The sequence below is a fragment of the Rhinolophus hipposideros genome, assembly GCF_964194185.1.
Source record: "Rhinolophus hipposideros genome assembly, chromosome: 10".
Classification (NCBI taxonomy): domain Eukaryota; kingdom Metazoa; phylum Chordata; class Mammalia; order Chiroptera; family Rhinolophidae; genus Rhinolophus; species Rhinolophus hipposideros.
The window spans coordinates 4,340,076-4,360,532 of record NC_138056.1 but is presented as its reverse complement, the minus strand read 5'-3'; the positions used below and the strand labels follow the sequence as shown (position 1 = coordinate 4,360,532).

At 49.6% G+C, this 20,457-nt stretch overlaps 1 protein-coding gene across 2 annotated transcripts; it reads right to left on the bottom strand.

Annotated features, from left to right (window-relative positions):
- Positions 1-1,566: 1,566 nt before the first annotated feature.
- LOC308503622 (uncharacterized protein C11orf24) lies at positions 1,567-11,039 on the bottom strand. Of its 2 annotated transcripts, XM_081063047.1 has the most exons (5): positions 10,328-10,482; positions 7,389-7,489; positions 7,052-7,274; positions 3,585-3,757; positions 1,567-2,821 (listed from the first exon to the last, which is right to left on the bottom strand). In XM_081063047.1, exons 4-5 carry the CDS (start codon positions 3,706-3,708, stop codon positions 1,734-1,736), a joined length of 1,212 nt encoding a protein of 403 aa, XP_080919173.1. In that variant the 5' UTR covers positions 3,709-3,757; positions 7,052-7,274; positions 7,389-7,489; positions 10,328-10,482; the 3' UTR covers positions 1,567-1,733. The 2 variants fall into 2 exon arrangements, with proteins under 2 accessions (XP_080919173.1, XP_080919172.1); XM_081063046.1 differs by lacking the exons at positions 7,389-7,489; positions 10,328-10,482 and adding an exon at positions 10,714-11,039.
- Positions 11,040-20,457: the final 9,418 nt, after the last annotated feature.

Genomic DNA, 20,457 nt, shown 5'->3' with positions numbered 1-20,457 from the left:
TGACAGGGGCAACGGGGCCGCTGGGCCTGCTGGACCGACCAGATGCAGCTAGAAGACGGGCACAGACCGCACAGCAGCTCTAACCCTTTCTCTCCATCCTTGGCTCTTCCGTGATCTCAAATGATCTGGGGCTTACTATCTGAGTTGTTATTACGGGCCATTGGAAATCCTTTTTGGAAGAGGCAGAACTTAAAAAAGAGGAGCTGGCCACCCAGGCCTGGCTCCAGAGACCTGTCATGGGGAACTGGATGCATCAGACAAAATCAGTCTCTTTTGCTTGCGTAATGGAGAAGCCGGAGTTGCTGCCCCTCCCCCATCTGGAAAAGATGCAATTTTGTCTCCCCATTTCACTGATAAAGCAACGGAGCTCCAGAACATTCCATGCTTGTTGCTGGTGACAGTTAGCAGCTGCAGATCCGGCCTGGGAACACAGCTTCACATGCTGCCCACCAGCTCTCGCTGCCTCGAGCAGGTGGGCAGAGAAAGGTCAAGGGCAAGCTCAGAGCAGGCAGGCAGTTAAGACAGAGCCGTTGATGCTTGGACAAGGCGTGCTTGACCTGCGCTGTGGGTCCACTTATCCACGATTGTTTCATTTGGCCCGTGCAGTTCAAACCCACCTTGTTCAGGGGTCTGCTGGGAGGTTGCAGATGAATGTGCAGGGAGCAGAATGACATCTACGAGGACTTCTGACGGGGGGGAGGGAACACACGTTGGTGCCTTTGACCACCCCTCCCCCCGCCCTGTTCAATGGTCAACTGTAGTTCAAGAGCTGATTTGACCCTGACTGGCCATCAGGGATATAATGTCTCCTCTATGCGTTGGTGGCCCTGCCTTTAAAATGGGGATCACAGCTGATCTCCTGGGCTGGTGGCGGTGACTAAATGAGTTATTTGCATCAAGCATGAGGACGGTAGCCAGCCCATGACGAGGACACAGCATGTGTGGCTCTGAGGGTGTTTGGGGACTGGAACCCCGGGCAATCATCCTGCTGAGGGATGCGGGCCCTGCACTCACTGGGGTCTGGGGCTCCCCAGGTTCCAGGGCGACTTGGGGTAAGGTGCCAGTAATGACCGTGACACCGCATAAGCCTTTCTACGAGGCGAGTGTAGACGAGGTGTGCAGGGTCACCACGAGTGTGGTCTGAGCAGGTCCTGGCTGACCTGGCTACAGCGTGTGGCTCACCACCGAATGGTCCAGAGAAAGGGGGATTAGAGGAAAGAGCTGCCTCTCCACATGGTGCCAGATGAGGACAGCTCTGGGCATAAGCATGAAGCCCAAGGAACCAGCCTGACACAGCAGGCCCCCAGGGGCCCACATGATATTCAGCGTTTACAAAACCGAACTCCGACACGTGTATTTTGAAAAGGCTCCCCTGTGGCAGTGGTGGGCAGGACAAGGCCCACACAAATGGGGAGACACGATCTGAACGGAAGCAGTCATTACTTTAATTCTGGCCAGGACCCGACACCTGGGGCTTCCCAGCCCCGCCCCCGGCCCCATCACTACCTGCTCCGTCAACATGATTGTTTACAAAAATAAATATGAGAAAAGCACAACTCTCTGTGATCGTGGAATTAATCTGACAGTAATTCAATATGTTTAAGCATCTGGCATAGCTCCTAAATTGCACCAAAGAATTTGGAAGCACTTGTTTGGTCTCCAAGGGAAAATGGAAGGGGAAGGACCCCGGCCTTCCAAGGATCCAAGGGGCCGCAGGCCGGCTTCCCGCTACCTCACATTTCGGAGTCCGCGTACATGCCGTTGATTAAATAGTCTACATGCGTGTAGTCCTTCTTCTTGTAGCTCTCGTAGGCTTGCAGGGCAAACAGAACCAAGACTGTGAAGAAAAGGGTCACACCCAGCAAGAGCACCGCCAGGAGGGAACTTCTGTTCGGGGACAGGGCAAAGGGCTTGGTGGTGACCACCAGGTACTGGCCTTGGGTGCTGAGCTGGCACGAGTCTGTGATTGGCATTCTAGAGGCCCCTGAGCTCTCGGCTGTTGGCCTGGTGGAAGCAGTACCATCTGTGGCCTGCTCCGGTGTCTGGGGCGGGCCTGACCCCGTGGGCCCCTGGGAATGTGGCGTAGGGCTTGGCGTAGGCCGTGTAGTGGGGGACGTGGCAGGGGTCGGGCTGGTATGAGGCACAGGAGCTAGCACTGTGGTGGCAGCTGGCCCCTGTGCTTGTGCCTTGGTGGTGGTCACCACTGTGGTGGACATGGAAGCCACAGAGCGAGGGCTGGGCTCCGGGGTTGTGTTCACGAGCGGGGCTTTGGGACTGCTGGCCGTGTCCGCCACAGGCCGGGTCTGGGTGGTGGGGCCGCGTACGGACTCAAATGCTTGGGCGGTTGTTGGGGGCGTGGGGCTGGCTATGGAGTGCCTGGGTGTGTGTGTGGAAGGGCTCTGCGTGCCCGTGGGGCTGCTTGCCTTCGCCGTGATGGCAGCAGCTAGCTGAGTGCTGGTGGCCTGAGTCACCCGAGGCGCTGCTTTTGTCAGTGTGCTGTCGCTGGGCGCCTGTGTGCCGGGTGTGCTGAGAGCAGCTGTGGGGGACCGAGGGGGCTGGCCTGGCGTCGGGGCCGGTGGCATGGGCACACCAGAGGCCGTGTGGTTAGGGAGATTTGTCACAACTGCTGATGTGTCCACATTTGTCCTGTTTGTGGTCCCTGCTGGGATGGCCAGAGAGCTGCTGTCACCTACCGAAGTCCTTTTGGCCAACGTAACAGGAGAGGGTGTTGTCACGGTCGTGTTTTCAGATGTTTTACTAGAGTCATTTTTAGTTGTTTCCTCAGATACATTTTTCTTGACTAAGTTATCCCGTATCTGCCCTTAAAGTCAGAAAGGGGAGAAAAACACACAATCACTTTCAATCCTGTGGATTACACCGAGACGCAGGCTGGCGCACGGCGGTGCTATGCCGGGCTTCTCAGCCCAGGGAGCTCAGGGAGGGGCTGTGTACACAGCGGCCCTCTGATCTCCTCGCTGCACACATCTGGCCTGCAGCCCAGTCCAGAAGCACTCAGCATTTTGACTTTAAAGCGCCTCTGCCCTCTCGGAACCCCAAGCCCATTGAAGGCTTAAGAGCTTCACTCTTTGATCCAATTCCCAAACCACCACACAGAGTGAAAGTTTCCCATTACAGGTGTGATTCACCATTAATACCCATCAGACACACACCCAGGTTTACGAAGCAGATAAACCGCTGCCCAGATATTCCAACTGTAAAGACATCGTTGGCTTTCTAGAAGCCTTTGCTGCAGGTCTCCCTGGAGACGAACAGTGCCTGGCACACAGAAGCGCAGGTAAGTATCTGAGGCAGGAACGGATGAACTCCTCACCAAAGACTGCGTTCACAGAAGGGAGATTTTGTAGGGCCAAGCGAGTGGCCCTCTCAGGGCTGAGGCCTGGTCCCATTGGGGGCTCCCTACCTACACTGGGCCTGGAACTCAGCCTGGCAGTCCTTCCCAGCCCAGCACTGGGGAGCTCGGGGCTCCCTACTCGCTGGCCTGGCCTTGCAGACCCCCCTTGGGCTCAGGATGCTCTGGGGCCATGGTAGGCCTTGTCCAGCAGTCACCTAGCTTTCTCACTTACGTGGATCCAGGGATGTACTTCGGCTTTCAGAGAAGTACAAGGAGGAAATGCAAATGAGCACAAGAGCTGTCCACATCTTGCGGGTGAGCCAGGAGCAAGGCTGGGCGGTCCCCGAGGCTCCCATCCAGACACTCTCAGGCTGCCGACGACGCCCTGCTGCTTGGCCGAGGGATCTGTGGTCAATAGAAGCATCTGGTCAGTAACACAGGCCGGCCTGGGGCATAGGGTGTGGCAGTGCACCTGCGTGCGGGGCTGTGGCAGGGTCCAGCGTGCCAACCGAGCCACGTGCTTCAACCAGCCTGGCCCCCAGGAAGAGCGTAACACGTCTCAGCCCCGATGGCCTAGTGATCTCACCAAGACCTGCATCTGATGGGTTTTACAGCACTTCTCGACCCAGTTGCGCAATGAGTCTCAACCCCTCCGTCCCATCCCAGAGTTCAGAGTTTGAAAGAGCAGTGGAGAGGAGGTCAAGACTTGGTCACATGCGAAGGGCACAGCATTCTGATCACCAAGATTGGCCAAGTCTTCCTCCTCAATTTCTCCCATGGTCTGCAGGGCACAGATCAGGCCCACTGGGGCTGTGACAGCCGACCACACCTTTCATGTGGGAGATGCCACTTAGCCCGCCAGCCATCACCCATCCATATGTTCTCCACGCCATCATCCAAGACTCTGAACACCTGCTCATGTGCCAGGCAATGCCCTGGGGGCCAAGGATGAAAGCCACACAACTCCCTTCTCCCAGGAACCTGCCACCCACTGGGAGACAGAAAAGCAGTCACTGCCAGCTGGCACAAATGGAGAGCAGCGGCGTGACTCAGTGTTGGGAAGCATGGAGATGGCAGCTGGGCAGGACCTGAAGGGTAAGCTGGAGGCTGGTTCTCTGGGCGAAGAATCCGAAGATGGCTGGGTGAGGTTGGGGGAGGATAGGGTCCTACAAGGGTCCAGAGGAGGCAGGTGACACAGGTGGGTGCGTGGATGGGGGTGCCACTGTGAGAGACAGTGTGCTGTAGAAAGTTCCAGAGATGCCACCATGGCTGAGTCTCAAAGGATGAAGCCTGGGCCCAGCCAGAGCCGGCTTCCCGAGTACGTGGGGGTCTCCCCAGACTCACTTTGGGAATTTCCCTCCTACTGGCAGGCTGGGATTCCTTGAAGCAGGGGTGCAACAGGGAGCGGAGGGGCCAAGTGGCCTCAAGTGTCCCATCCCTTCACGTCCTGCTCGTTGTGGGTGCACCCTGATGCCGCCCTCAGCCCTGCCTAACTGCCTGAGTCCCACGTGGCCACCTGGAGACCCAGGCCCTCTGTGGACAGTGGCCTGGCCACACGCAGTCAGGTTTCGTCTCGTGACTAACCACTCGATCTGGGCACAGGGCAGGCCTGCTGGGAATCTCAGGGCAGGTGACAAGACTGGGGCTCCCAAGGGTGCCTCCAAAATCCTGCCTGAAGATACCCTAGGCCTTCGGCCTCCCCACTGGGCCCTCACTGTGAAAGTCCTGAGTTCCACAGGATGTCACGAAAGGGAGCCTAAGGGCACCGGGTGGAAATGTCCTGAGCAGCACCTCAGCCCAGCGTGGGTGCTGTGGCTGCTCTCCATGGCCCTGCAGCCAGGCCGGCTTCCGTGACCACGACAGGCTCGCTCTTTAACCATCAGCCCCAAGAGTCTCAGACGAATCACCTCCAGTGTCCCCATGCTGGCCCTACTCACCTGCACTACCCGCCCACAGCTGCCAGAAAGATCTTGGTAACCCACAGAGCTAAGCCTGCCTCCACGGCTCAAACCCCTTACTCTCCCTGAATAACCCCAAAGCTCCTTCGCCCGGCTGAGGCGACCTTCAAAATCTGGCCCCATGGGCCTCTCCCCTATGCTCCCACCCCTGGGCACGTGAAACACCTGTCATTCCCAAGCCAGAGCCTGGCTTAGCCACCAGCCCCCGTGTAGCACATGGGATGGCCACACAATGACCTTCTGCCTCCTGGGACCAATGGGGACTGTTGTAGGGTGGCCACATGACTGGGAAAACCCATCTGAGCACGAGCTCTTCCGGAAGGCGGGCACATTCCCCGATGCTCCTGACCCCTTTCCAAGCGTCACTAAGCTCACTGTAGCTTCACACTGCCCTATGCCTCCAGAATCGTCCGGAAGGACTCCCGGTATCTCGCAGGTTTAGGAAGTCGCTCAGCTCTACCACCCACAGGTTTGCACCTGTTTTCTGGAGTGCAAAAGCATTCTCTGTTTGGGCAGAAACAAGTGGGGGTGGGGAGAGAAGAAACAGACACTACGGGAGAGGGAAGAATTCAAACTAGACGGTCTTGGGCACAAAGAACTCTCACTCCCACATCAGCTGAAGCCATGCAGCTGGGCTCTGGGTAAACAAGTGTATTTCAAAGGCTGTCGCTGGCCAGTCCCGTCTGCTGAATGCAGGGCCCCAGGCCTGAGTCTGGAGCTGGGGTTCGCTGCGGGGGATAATGTGCCAGGGGCTTCCTGGAGGCACCCCAGGCCTTAGGCACTCCGATGTCCCCTCACTACAAATCTCTAGAGCAGGGCTGGCAAACACTGTCTGCAAAGAGCTGGGCAGCAAATATTTTAGACGCTGTGGGCCATCGGGTCTCTGCCTCAGCGACTCAGGTCTGCTGCTGTAATGCAAAAGGAGCGAGCCATGGATGGCGTGTACATGACAGGAGTGGCTGTGTCCCAATAAAACTTTATTTACAAAAACAGGTGGCAGGCGGGACTTGGCCAACAGGCTGTAGTTTACCAACCGCTGCTCTAGCAGTGAACTTCAGAGTTCTTGGCAGCAGGGGGACCCTCATCCGACATGCTGAGTGGACTTCCTCCTTTCTGCCTCACCCTGGAACAGATGCGGACCATTTCATTCCTGGACCTGGGACAGCCTCTGTCGCCTTCCTCCCAGGGTCCCTTCCGCTACGAGGCACCTCCTTCGCCCGGCATCAGCGAGGTGCAGCCCCCTGGCAGTGTGCCAAGAGGGTCTCCCACAAGTATTTTTTTCCTGTTTTGCTTTCTAATATTTTTTTACTATTATTATTAGGTTCACGTGCACAAAACAATGTAATAGTTAGACATTTATCATTTATATTCCTCCCACAGTGACAATCCTTCCCCCCCCCCAACAAGTATTATGGTATTGCGACACAGGCTGAGAGAAAACCTTTTGTGGTGATTGGCATTCGTGTGACGGAAACAGATGAGGGCCACAGAGGACCACATGGTCCTCACCTGTCCCCACCGGTGTACCATCCTCCTGGTCCACCTCAGAAGGCGCACTCTCTGAAGGAAAGAGCCACATATGGGGCCCCTCCTGGTTACTGGAAGCTCAGCCCTCTGGGCTTTGCTGTCGGTCCTTTTCCCTTGATCCTCCCTGGGCTGGCAAAGCCCCTCAGTGCCCTCTCCAAGCTCACTGTCCCGTCCCCAAGCTGATGCCCCAGCCTGCAGGGCCTCAGACACTCACCAGAGGCAGCTGCTCAGGGTGTGCTCCCAGGCTGGGCCATCTTCCTCCTTGGAGAGCTGCGGACTTGACACTGTGTGCTCGCCAGGCGAGGTCTGTGTGCTCACCAGGTGAGGTCTGGCTTTCCAGGAGGCGAGAGCAGCTTCGAGGGGCACTCCCAGACCCCGGCATGCTTTGTGGCCCACGTGGGACACAGGCCGATGCTCCACTCTGCTCATGGACATATCTAGGGTTCGAAAAAGAGTAAGCACTCCTTAGGAAAAGCACAGGAAAAACAGCCAGTGAGGAGGAGGCACCAAAATATCGTTACACAGATCGTTATCCTGGGAAATGACACTACCATGTATCAAAACTTCCAATGCCACAGCTCCTGATGTAGCACTTTCTACTGCCGGAATTTCTTCTAAGGAAGCAACTGGACGGATGTCCAAAGAAGGAGATCTACAAAGATGTTCATCACACAGTTATTTACAAAAGCGAAAACCTTGGAGTGATTATGTAAAATATCATCCCATTCATATATAAAACCGCATGGCAACTGTTAAAAGATATACAAATTTCTACTTATGGACGTGGGAAGATGCCCAGCATGTAACATGAAATGAAAAAAGCAGGTCACATAACAGTACACACACCATGAGCCCGTTTTTGTTTAAACAGATGTGTCAAGGGATCTGGACAGATTTATACCAGAATGTCAGTAAGGGTTGTCCCTGGGGAACAGATTTACAAGGGATTTCTATTTTTTACGTTCTCTCTCTCTTTCTTTTTATAAACATGTATCACTTTTGGAAAACACTTCTGAAAGGCTCTGATGAAAGGTTAACCATGTGATTTTCTTCAAGTACTCTAACCTACCAGGCAGAAGGGCACCGAGGAGGCCCACTTGATAGAGAGACTTTGATAATTTAGAGAAACTTCATGACTTACACATCAGGAGATGCATTTTTCGAGGAGCCAACCAAAACTAGAGGGATCCAAGAGTACAGTGGTAACGCAAAGATATTAACCAGCACAAATAACTCTCTCACTGATGAGTAGTTAAGGTAAACTCGGGAGGAGATTAAAGAAACCCATCACCTCCTCCAGTGGTAGGTATTAGTAGGTACGGATGCCCGAGGACCACCGTGGGCCCACGTCCTAACACAAATGCCTACATGTGCACACACATGCGTGCATATACAGGCACACACACATATGAGCATGCAGTCCCACTCGTGTGTGCACAGCCACACGCATATTGACGCACTCACAGCTCTATATGCATGCAGTCGCAAGCATACACATGTAGTCGTACACATGCATATGTGCAAATACTCATACCCACACACAGTTACATGCACAAACGTGAGTGGACACATGGCGCATCTCCATAGGTGAGGTCAGGAAAACTCCACAAGTTTCTCAGTTAGCTTCCACTGGATACAGTAACTGCTTATCCATACTCCCAGCCAGGGGGCTGGTGGTCACTCCCAGAGCTGGGAATTGGCCCTCGTGCAGAGTCAAGTACAGGCTCTCGCTGGGCCGTGACGTCATCTATCTGGCACGGTCCTGCCTCCACTTTCCATGCCTCCACTTTCCAACCGCATAGTCTAAATGTCAAGATGCATATGTGGGGACCTCCGTTAAACTTTATGAGTTCACTCACAATGGACAAACTATTAACAAGATTTAAAACAATAGTTTCCCCTGCAAAGGCTTTAGTGAACCTTAAAAGGGGGTCTGGCCAGTATTCTCTTTATTATTCTCTTTATTATTTGGAACAAGGAGACTAGACAGACAAAGGTCTCAGACCACAATAGGTGGAAAGGAAAGAGACCCCTGGGGCAGGAGGGGAATAAGCAGGAAAGAATGAAGCTAGCATTAAGTAGGAGACGGGGGCAGAGGGAAAGCAGGTTCGGCTGGTGCTGGGCATTCCCCTTTTCAGAGGTCAGCTCCCCACAAGTTTTGCAGACCTGAGCCGAGCAACACTCCATCAAGAAGGCACCCCCAGATTGGGACCCTGGGTGCCAACCTCCTGATCCTTTTCTGACCCTTCACCTTGTGATGCCTCAACACCTCGTGTCCCCAATTTCTTGTGTTCCCAACTTTGGCTTGATTTTAAACTCTTTTATGAACCTATTTGTTACAGGCAGGGTGTTGCGTGCAAGTTACATGAAACCAGACTGTAAATTGCTTAATTCTTTTTCCGGCTTACACAGGTTCCTGAGATCCAAAACAAGTAATTCTCAGGCTTGGCAAGGGACTACACCGTTACCCCACATTCCATCACTCTGGTTAATACTTACGTATCAGTAGCGGCGTGGCCCCAGTCCCTACTCCAAGCTGGAGAAACTATACATACCAAGGAGTAGGGACAGTGGAAGCAAATACTGGGCAAACCACAAATCCCTATCCTGACACGTCACCTGGCTGAACTTTGGTAGTAGAAGCCAAAGAACATAGAACATAGGCTTGTGGTTTTGTGTGTATAGTCATTGTCCTGTGGTGCAAAGGATGTGTCTCTGTGGCAGATGGCAACCTGGAGCACTGGATATGGTGTTAATTATACTGCTTGCTTCCGGGTTTCTGGAAGGTTTGGTATCACAATTAAATGCTGATCAAGGGGCTAGTTCTTTTTTTAAATTAAAATTTATTGGGGTGACAATTGTTAGTAAAGTTTCATAGGTTTCAGGTGTACAATTCTGTAAGACATCATCTATAAATCCCATTGTGTGTTCACCACCCAGACACAGTTCTCCTTCCATCACCATCTATTTGACCCCGTCAGGGCCTAGTTTTTGTTGGCAATGTAGGTAAACTTGACGTTATTTTGCCTGTTAGGCAAGCCAGGCATATAAGCGGAAAGATCAGTGTCTGAGCCCCCGACTGACTCCTGCTGCTCCTTCCTCTCCTGTTTCTCGCCGAGTGGACGAGAAAGGGGCCACACACAGAACCTGCCGAGCTCAGGAGGGACCAGCATGGTGGGCCCGACAAACTCAGAGACAGAAAGCATCTTTATGCATGTTAAGAAGGCCTAACCAAAAGCAGATCAGGGCTGGTGGTCACGTCCTAGGCTTTTGCTTCCTTGACAAAGTGAGCCCGTGCATTGCTTTTTGCCTCTAAGATAACACACCTTTGACATGTCCGCGTCATCTCCTTTTCCAGCCCTTCAGGCACACCCGCCACCCCGGGGCTCCTTGTACCCTACACCCCAAAACCAGCTCTGTGCGCCGCAAACGTCAGCTGTCCTGGACCCACGGAGGGGACAGAAGTACGTGTCTCCCCTCCGCTTCGTACCCCGTCCGAGATTTCCCCGCTGTGCGTTCTCCTCCTCTGTCACTGATGGATTTCCTCCTTCTATTCCAATGAACAGAAGACGCTTCCAAGCTGGCATCGTCCGCGCATTTTCTCAACTCGGTGAAGAGTTGGCGTCCGGGAAATTGTCAGTTTGGCTCAAACAAAGTCAAAAATTCTCTCCAGGTTTGGGCGTTTCTAACCTCAACACCTCCAACCCTCTTGCTCTTGCACTGCGGGCCCCCACTCATTTCGTTCTCTCGTCCCCTCCTCTGCCCCTGCTGCCCCCATTCATCCCGCCCCACACCTGCCTCCGCCAGCCCCGCGCCGGCTCAGGCGGCGGCGGCGACGGCTCCCTGGAAGGCACTGGACGGCAGCGCGGGCCTTACCTGGTCGCCGCAGGCCGGCGGCGGCCCGGTGGCCCTGGAACGGCGGGAAGCGCCCTCGCTCCGGTGTGGGGACGTGGCCGGCAATGCAGCAACGTGGCCCGGAGCCAGACCGCTCAGGGTAGCCGCCCCAGGTCAGGCCACCCGGGCTGCTCCGGAAGTGACGTAACACGGGGCGTGGCCGGGGCGGGGCGCGGCAGCCTGGGCGGGAGCGGGGAGCGGCCTGGCGGTGCCAGGCGCAGCCGGCGGGAGCCGGAAGCGAGGGGCGTGGCGGCCCAGGCCCCGCCCACCGCTGACGGGCCCCCTCCAGGCCCCGCCCACCGCTGACGGGCCCCCTCCAGGCCCCGCCCACCGCTGACGGGTCCCCACAGGCCCCGCCCCACCGCTGACGGGCCCCCTCCAGGCCCCGCCCACCGCTGACGGGTCCCCAGGCCCCGCCCACCGCTGACGGGCCCCCTCCAGGCCCCGCCCCACCGCTGACGGCCCCCCCAGGCCCCGCCCACCGCCGCGGCTCCAGCTGCAGCTCGCAGGCGGCGGCAGGTGGCTATTTCGGTCCGGTCTCTGGCAAAAGTGGGCAAGTAGTAGCGGCTGGGCCTGGACCGCTCCTCGCGCCCCCACCCCGCAGTGGGCGCCTCATGGCCGCGACCGGAGTGCGGGGCCTGGGGCAGGTTCAGCTCTGACATACCCCGAGGGCTCCACCGATCGTCGGGGTTCCAGCCGGAGCGAGTGACGGTGCCACCTCCCTGCCCTCCTCCTCCTCCCTCAGACTTGATCCAGCCCCTGGGGGCGTGGGCTAGCGGGGGGGCGGGGGCGTTCCTAATAGTAAGTGATGGCAGTGGTGGCAGCTTGCAGTTTGCCAATCACCCTGTGCAGGTGATTTCCCTGCAGGTTTGGTGGTTTAATTACTGTGAAGTGCCTCACCTCCATTTTATAGATGCAGAAACTGAGACAAAATATTTTATGATTGTAAGACGTGGGATAGCAATCAATAGGGCAAAGTGCAGTGTAAGGTTAGGCTTATTTCAAAGGTGTGTTAACCTACTGTGTTTCCCCCAAAATAAGACCTAGCCAGACCATCAGCTCTAATGCGTCTTTTGGAGCAAAAATTAATATAAGACCCGGTATTATATTAATTATATTAGATGCTGTCTTATATAAGACCCGGTATTATATTGTATTGTATTATATTGTATAAGACCCGGTCTTATATTAAAATAAAGACCGGGTCTTATGTTAATTTTTTCTCCAAAAGACGCATGAGAGCTGATGGTCTGGGCTAGGACTTATTTTCAGGGAAATGCCATAGATGCACCGAAACGACAGCCAGGGCTTGCTTAAGCCAAACATAATTTGGTTAAGTTACATGCTTAAAGCATATAACTTCTGGGGCGTGACTACCCACCATGACCTGCCCAGTTAGAAATTGATGATCAGATCACCTTGTGAGGTTACTTTCCATAGAACCCCTTATTCCTGCACACATGAGAGTCAACCAAAGGATTTTATTTTCAGACACTTTTATAAGCTATCTAGGGGTCCTGGACTAAGAGACTAAACCAGACACAGAAAACAGGGTTGCAAAGACAGGATGAACTCACCAGCTCTGAGCTCTGGGAACGCCTGAAAAGCAAGTTAGAAAAGCAATGACTACTTCAACCTCATGGTTTCAAGTTGTGTAAAACGTACCCTGCAAAGATGAGTTTGCAGAGGTCTAGGCCAGTTGGTAGGGTTTGAGGCAACGATCCTTTTGCTTTGCGTTTGCTTTAATTTTCCCAACTAGCTCAGGTCTCACATGAGAAGGGCAGTATCTGTGTTCTCAAGTGAAAATACACCCAAACATCCAGTTGTTGTTTTATGTTTGCCTTCTTCCAAAACTGACGTATGTGACTTTCTGTATTTTCACTTCCTTCTTGGCAAAATTGGGACAATTTTTACTCCTGGGGCTGAGATTACAAACATCAGGCACAGTCCTCCTTCTCCAGTTGCTCAATCTAGAGCAGCGGTCTGCTGGCTCTTTGTCTGCTTTGGTCAATAAAGTTTTGTTGGAATACAGTTCTTATGTATTGTCTGGCTGCTTTTGCACTACAAGGGCGGAGCTGAGTAGCTGCAGCACAGACTGTATGGCTTACAAAGCCTGAAATATTTACTGCCTAGTCCTTTACAGAGTATTTACAGGGTCGTCCGTGTTTGCCAATCCCTGCCCCTCCCTCCGTCCCCAGTCTAGGAGGTTGCTAGAAAATGAGTTTCAGACAACAATGGACATATCTTACCTAGATGGTCTAGAATACAGGGAAACATTCTTTCACGGGAATCTAGTACTACAATGTCTTTGTATCAGGATCACTGGGAACCTCGTGTCCACTGAGCACAGCTTTGGGAACTACAGAGTTGCTTCTGCAGAGTATTATGAAGAGTAAAGCAGGGCGGGCCAGCTTTTCTGATGGCAGTAGATGAATTAAAGAGAAGGATACACTTAAATCCTTAAGCTTTTGTTTCAGGGCACGATCATCTAAGATGCTTTTTATGCAAAAATAGCTAATAACAAACTCAAGGCTTTGTCTTCTTGTTTGTTGAATCACAATGTTATTTGAATTTAAGGCCATGCAAGAGTGCACATATTTGAAAGGACTCTGCAGTAACACCGGCTGGCTTCAAAGCCTGGCTCCTTCGCTTTTTAGCTGAGTGACAGCGGGCAAGAGGCTTAGACTACACCCTCTGTGTGCCTCAGTTCATCATACAGTCTGTCATTATGGTCGTTTTGTTTAATAAAGTCTCTGTGACCACTGGCTTAGGGAATACTGAACCATTACTCCTCGGGGAATAAACAAAGCCAACATTTCCCTTCACGCTCTACCCTTTATCGTCATATTTATTAATCAAAGTTTTGGCTCTAAGAAAAAACTAAGGGCATTAAAATTATGAAAATTTCGAGGATTAAAAAAAATGCACCATTAATGAAGATAGAAACATATGTGCATTCTTGTATTGGTCCTTCTCACCTGTCACTTATAATGTTCAGAAATATTAATTTGGGGGCTGGCCCGGTGGCTCAGGCAGTTAGAGCTCCATGCTCCTAACTCCGAAGGCTGCCAGTTCGATACCCACATGGGCCAGTGGGCTCTCAACCACAAGGTTGCCAGTTCAATTCCTCGACTCCCTGTGGGATGGTGGGCTGTGCCCCCTGCAACTAGAAATGGCAACTGGACCTGGAGCTGAGCTGCACCCTCCACAACTAAGATTGAAAGGGCAACAATTTGACTAGGAAAAAGGGCCTGGAAGTACACACTTTTCCCCAATAAAGTCCTGTTCCCCTTCCCCAATAAAATCTTTTTTTAAAAAAGAAATATTAACTTGCTTTGCAGATATATACTGTGGATAGATGGCAAAAAAAATCTTAAAGATTACGAAACCAGGATGGTATGAATTTACACTGAGTTTTTCTTTTATTTCAATTTTTTAAAAAGCATGTTTTAAATTTCACACATTAGTGGAATATTCAAAGACATTTGATATGGTTTAAAAAACTTTGAGGCTTAATATACATGCAGAAAAGTGTACATATAAGTTCACAGCTTGGTTGATGTTCACCAACTGAATCCCGTGTAATCAACACTCAGATAAGAAACAGAGCAGAACCAGCACCCTGGGGACCTCCTCATCCCCCTTCCATGTCCCAGATGAAAATACCAAGTGTCTGTGACAATTCAGAGCAACTTGAACTCCCATGCATTGCTGGTGGGAATGCAAAATATTCCAGCCTCTTTGGAAAACACTTTAACTACTATAAAGTGAAACATACTCTTACTGTATGACCCAGCAGTCCCACTTCTAAGTATTTACCCAAGGGAGATGAAAATGTGTGAACACAAATGTCTGCATGGAAATGTCTATAGCACCTTTTTCGTAATCACCAAAAGCTGGAAACACCCAAATGACAATCAATGGGTGAATGGATATACAAATAGTGGTACACCTATGCAATGGACTACTACTCAGCCACGAAAAAGCACAAATTACTGATACATTCACCAACCCTGAAGAATTTCAAAAGCATTATGCTAAGATAAAGAAACCAGACATAAGAGACTATGTACACTATGATTCCATTTAGATGACATTCATGAAAAGACAAAAGTATACAGACAAAAATCAGTGGTCATCAGGGGATGGGGGTGAGGGAAGAAGGATTGGTTCTGTGTTGCCAGACAAAACACAAAGGGAAGCCTGGTGGCTCAGGAGGTTAAAGCTCCATGCTCCTAACTCCGAAGGCTGCCGGCTTGATTCCCACATGGGCCAGTGGGCTCTCAACCACAAGGTTGCCAGTTCAATTCCTCGAGTCCCGCAAGGGATGGTGGGCAGCGCCCCCTGCAACTAAGATTGAACACGGCACCTTCAGCTGAGCTGCCACTGAGCTCCCAGATGGCTCAGTTGGTTGGAGCCGGTGTCCTCTCAACCACAAGGTTGTCAGTTCGATTCCTCGAGTCCCGCACGGGATGGTGGGCTGCGCCCCCTGCAGCTAGCAACTGGCAACTGGACCTGGAGCTGAGCTGCGCCCTCCGCAACTAAGATTGAAAGGAACAACTTGACTTGGAAAAAAAGTCCTGGAAGTGCACACTGTTCCCCAATAAAGTCCTGTTCCCCTTCCCCAATAAAATCTTTAAAAAAAATAATACAGATGGAAAGCTTGATTGGATGTCCTGGGGGAAAGGATTAAGAATATGTTTATGACATTTGCATTACACTAGAGCTCCAACCAGTGTGTGTTGGCTTAAGTTTCGTATTTTTTAGCCCAGTGAAATTTTTTGAAATTGTTTAACAGACCAGCATATGTTCACTTTGTGTACATGTTCTATGCATGCTTGAAAATAATGTATGTTCTGCAGAGATCTATGGGCACAAATCAGTTTGTTTGTAAATTATGTTATTCAAATTGCCTATATTTTCACTGATTGTTTTGTCTACATGTTCTATCAGTTATTGAGAGAGAAGTGTTAAAATTTTCTGTTGATTGTAGTTTCTATTTCTTCTTGATGTTCTATCAGTATTTGCCTTAATTATTTTGAGGCCATGTTATTTGGTGCATATCAATTTAGAATTATTATATTTTCCTAGGGAATTGAATTTTTTTCTTTATAAGGTAATCTTTATTTTTAAAAATCGCCTTAGAGACTATCTTGTCAGACATTAATATATAAACCATCTTTCATTTGATTAATATTTGTATGTATGATATACCTTTTGCTATCCATTTACTTTCAATATTTCTCAATCCTTATGTTTTAGATATGTCTCATTTAGATAGATGTGATTCAATTTTTTAAAAATTCAGCCTGGGGTCTGTTGGTTAGCTCAGTTGGTTAGAGCACGATGCCCTTAACAACAAGGTTGCCAGTTTGATCCCCGCATGGGCCAGTGTGAGCTGCGCCCTCCACAACTAGATTGAAACAACTACTTGACTTGGAGCTGATAGGTCCTGGAAAAACACACTTAAATTAAAAAGAAAATTCAGTCTGACAATACTTGTCTTTTAACTGGACTAATTTAATTATGGATTTATATGTAAAGTAATTATGTTACATTTATGTAATTATGTAATTATGGATTTATTTGAATTTACACTACTACCTATTTTGTATTTTCTATATGTCCCACTTCTGTGTTTCTTTGTCTCTTTTTTCTTGATTTCTTTTGGATTGATTATTTAAAAAATTATTACACTTCTACCCTCTGCTGAAGTTATGCACTGTGTTTTTATTCTTTTAGTGATAACCCTCAGAATTAAAACATTAAAAATCTACCTTATCAATGTCTAAACTTAATCATACTTTTGCTCCTACTCCCAGATACTATAAGACTCTCTGAACTCATAACTCCATTTATTCCCCTCCTGATGTATGTGCTATAATTGTCACGTATTTCAGTTTAATGTTTTTTTAATGACTCTGTCAGACAATGTTTATTTCCATTGACTCATGTGTTTACTGCTTTCTTTACTTTTCATTCCTTCTTGTTTCCCCAGCCTCCCACCCCTGATCACTTTTCTTCTGCCTGAACAAATGTCCTTTAGTGAGATCTGCTGTTTGTGAATTCTCTCAGTGTTTGTTTGCCTGAAAATGTGTATATTTCTTCCAGTCATTGAATGCAGCAGCCCCCAAAAGGGGCCTTAACCTTGGGAGAGGCAACTTTCACTGTCCAAGAGCAAGTCCAAGAGAGGGCCTCCACTGAGAGTGATTGGCTGCCAACACTGCAAGCAGCTTCGGTCCCAGAGAAGGGGTGTGGAGGACCCATGCAGCCCGTCAGTGCCCACCCCAGAACCCCCAAGCCGGTCCTATCCAGAACCTGCACATTTGCATTGGCAGAGAAGACAATGGCAACCCGTTTTGGAGCTTGAGTACCTGGAGGGAGTGAGACCCAGCCAGAGCAGGTGACTCCTATTGTCTCAGAACTCGTGGAAGAAGCTTTGAAAGCGATGATGGTGGTACCCCAGAGGCGATGCAGGTCAGCTGTAGAGAGTTTTTGGAAATGAAAAAGGTGTCATTTCCAAAATTCAAAATTCAAAAGAGGAAGTGAAAAAAACAATGGTCACTGCTGAGAACCTTCTGAAAAATCAGATGGGAAAACTGACAACACAAAACAAAATCCTGGCGGAAATGGAAATCAATACAAAGGAGATAAGAGCTCTGGAAGTCAGACCCAGAAGACCCAAGAGGTGAGTGTTAGGACTTCCAGAGAAAAAGGGCCGTAGAGTTGTGTTCGCAGGCAATGGGTTTATCATCGCTATTTTTACATGAATAAACAATTTAAAGATTTCTCAGTTTTAGTTTCTAATATGGTACATATCAATAGATTAAACCCTTAAGGAGTTCTTTGGGACCCTCAAAAAACTTTTAAGAGTGTCAAGGGATCCTGAGACCACAGGTGTGGACTCATGGTGCTAAACGCTGTGCTCCTCAGGGTCTCGCCCTCCTGGCTGGTCAATTTCACCATGCCCCCTGACTTTCTGCATTTATTGCCCCTTCTGTGAGTTTCAAGGGTCTGTTTTGAAACTCAGAAGTCAAGAATGAACTCTTTTGGGTTTTTTTGGGGGGGTGGTATCTGACACCTGTGCTGGGATTGGCTTGGACACTGCATTACAGTCTCAGTCTAGCCACCATTCCCAGGACCTGCCATGCAGCCCCGTAGCTCAGAGAGAACACTGTGGGAAAGAGAGTTTTCCTCTCATTTTTGGGGGTGGGGGGATGGGGGTGGTGTAGGGCCTCAGGCTTACTTGTTATTTGTGGAGTTCAGAAAACAGTTTTATAACATTTAATGAGACGGGAAAATGCTCTTGTAATTAAAAATATTTTTTATAGCAGACACAGGCACATTCTCAACCCATGAACTTCGCATTGGCTGTTCTGTCTGGAATGTTCTTCCTCCAGATGTCCTCTTGACCCATCATCCTCCCTTCCTTCTAGTCTTCGTTTCGTAGTCTGCCTTCTCAATGAGATCTTTCCTGACCGCCCTATCATCTCCTGATCCCCCAACTCTGCTCTACATTTTCTTTATTTCTATAGTTCTTCTCACATAGTATACAATTTGTGTTTCATTACATGTATTACTTGTGGTTTGCCCCATCCCCACCTGCGACGTGTAAGCTCCATGAGGGCAGGGATCTTTGTATGGTATGCAAAGTTCCTAGAACAGTGCCTGGCACATAGCAGGCACGCAGGAGCTGCGTAATCAGGCACCACCCTTTGTCTCGGCTCTGATTTGAACCCTGACCCCTGAGTCTCTCTCAACCTCCAGCCCTATGCCACAGTTATGGAATCTGGAGTCTAAAGAAAGTCTGACTCGCGTGACTCATCTATGCTACCATACGAGGTCATAGAGCAAAGACGTGCGCAGGGATGTGAGTTGCAGTGGTAGGTGTAACACCGAGGAATGGGAAGATGGCTAAATGTTATTATTTAGCATGGTCAAGTAAGCTGTAGTATAGCCGTGAGAGAAATTATTAAGCAGCTATTAAAAATGATGGTTTTGAAGAACCATTAAAGATATGGGGAAATGCTCAGGACACAATGTTAGGTGAAAAAAAGAAAGACAACAATTACAAATAAAATACAATTTTTTTTGTATCTCATGAAAGTTATGAGAATGTATTACCTGCTTAAATATATAAAGACCCAAATAAAAAATGCAGTTAGGAAATGAATGAACTACGTATGAACATTGGAAAAGAAGTAGTTAAATATCCTCTTTTTTTAAGCTGATATGATTAAATAGGTAGAAAATGCAAGATAAGCAACTTAAAAAAAATGAATAGATGGGGGAGAACGCTGTTACCTAGTTTCTTATGCTTATATTGTTTCCTCCCTTACAGAAATTGGACATTGTTATCATTTTGTAGTCTTTTATTTCGATTTAGCCTAATGTTTACCATTTTCTTTGCTCACCATTCCCTCCTGCAATTCAGGCCTCTGTTGCCATGGAAGAACAGCTTCTCCACTGAGGGTCTATTGGTAAACTCTCTTAGTTTTGTTTGTTTGAAAAAGTCTTGAAAAGTTTGAAATTGGTCCCTGTTCTTGAAGATTGTTTTTGGGGGTTAGAATGTTAGGTTGAGAATATTTTCTGCGCTTTGATGATCTTTCTCTGCTGTCCGTTGTCAGTCTAACTGGAATTTTCTTCGTTGGCATTCTGTCATTTTTCTCTGGCTGGTTTTAAGAGCTTTTTTTTTGGTGTTCTGCTGTTTCATTCTCATGAAACAGTTATTAATTTACTGCCTTTCAGCCCCAAACCTATCCTTCATTGCCTGCTCTGTGATAATGGAGCTGGTGGGCACTGGAGGGATGGTGGTGGTTGAGGAGGGGCTCCTCACCTCTGCTGGGTGTCCCTCTCCATTTACCATGTTGAATGTTGCCTCTGCTCCCTCTCTGGGTTTTCTCCTTAGCAGAAGGCCACCAGTGCAACCCTCACAGTGAAAGGCTTCTTGGGCACTCCAGAGGGTGGACCCCGAATGAAACACCCATCACGTGTCTCAGTGTGGATTTGCTTTTCAATCCTGTTTGTGAGTCGTTGGGCTTTCTGAGCCTGAGGACTTGGTGTGTTCATCACTTCTGTAAAACTTTCAACCATTTACCATGTTGAATATTGCTTCTGCTCCCTCTCTGGGTTTTTCTTTCTGTAACACTGACTTTGTTAGATCTTTTCTCCACCTTCCATGTGTTGTAATCACCTTAAGAAAATCTTTATTAAAATATAATTTGCGGGGGTCGGCCCAGTGGCTCAGGCCATTGGAGCTCCATGCTACTAACGCTGAAGGCTGCCGGTTTGATTCCCACATGGGCCAGTGGGCTCTCAACCACAAGGTTGCCGGTTCAACTCCTCAAGTCCCGCAAGGGATGGTGGGCTCCGCCCCCTGCAACTAGCAACGGCAACTGGACCTGGAGCTGAGCTGCGCCCTCCACAACTAAGACTGAAAGGACAACAACTTGAAGCTGAATGGCACCCTCCACAACTAAGATTGAAAGGACAACAACTTGACTTGGAAAAAAAAAAAAAAGGCCTGGAATTATACTCTGTTCCCCAATAAAAAGTCCTGTTCCCCTTCCCCAATAAAATCTTTAAAAAAAATGAGTATGACTTTCTTATTATTTCTGGCCTTAGGTGCCAACTCTACCATGCATTAAAAAATGTTTTTAAAATTAATGTTGCTTCCAGTATTTTTACATATTTCGTACCAAAAGGGGCTAGCCTGTCATTTTGCCA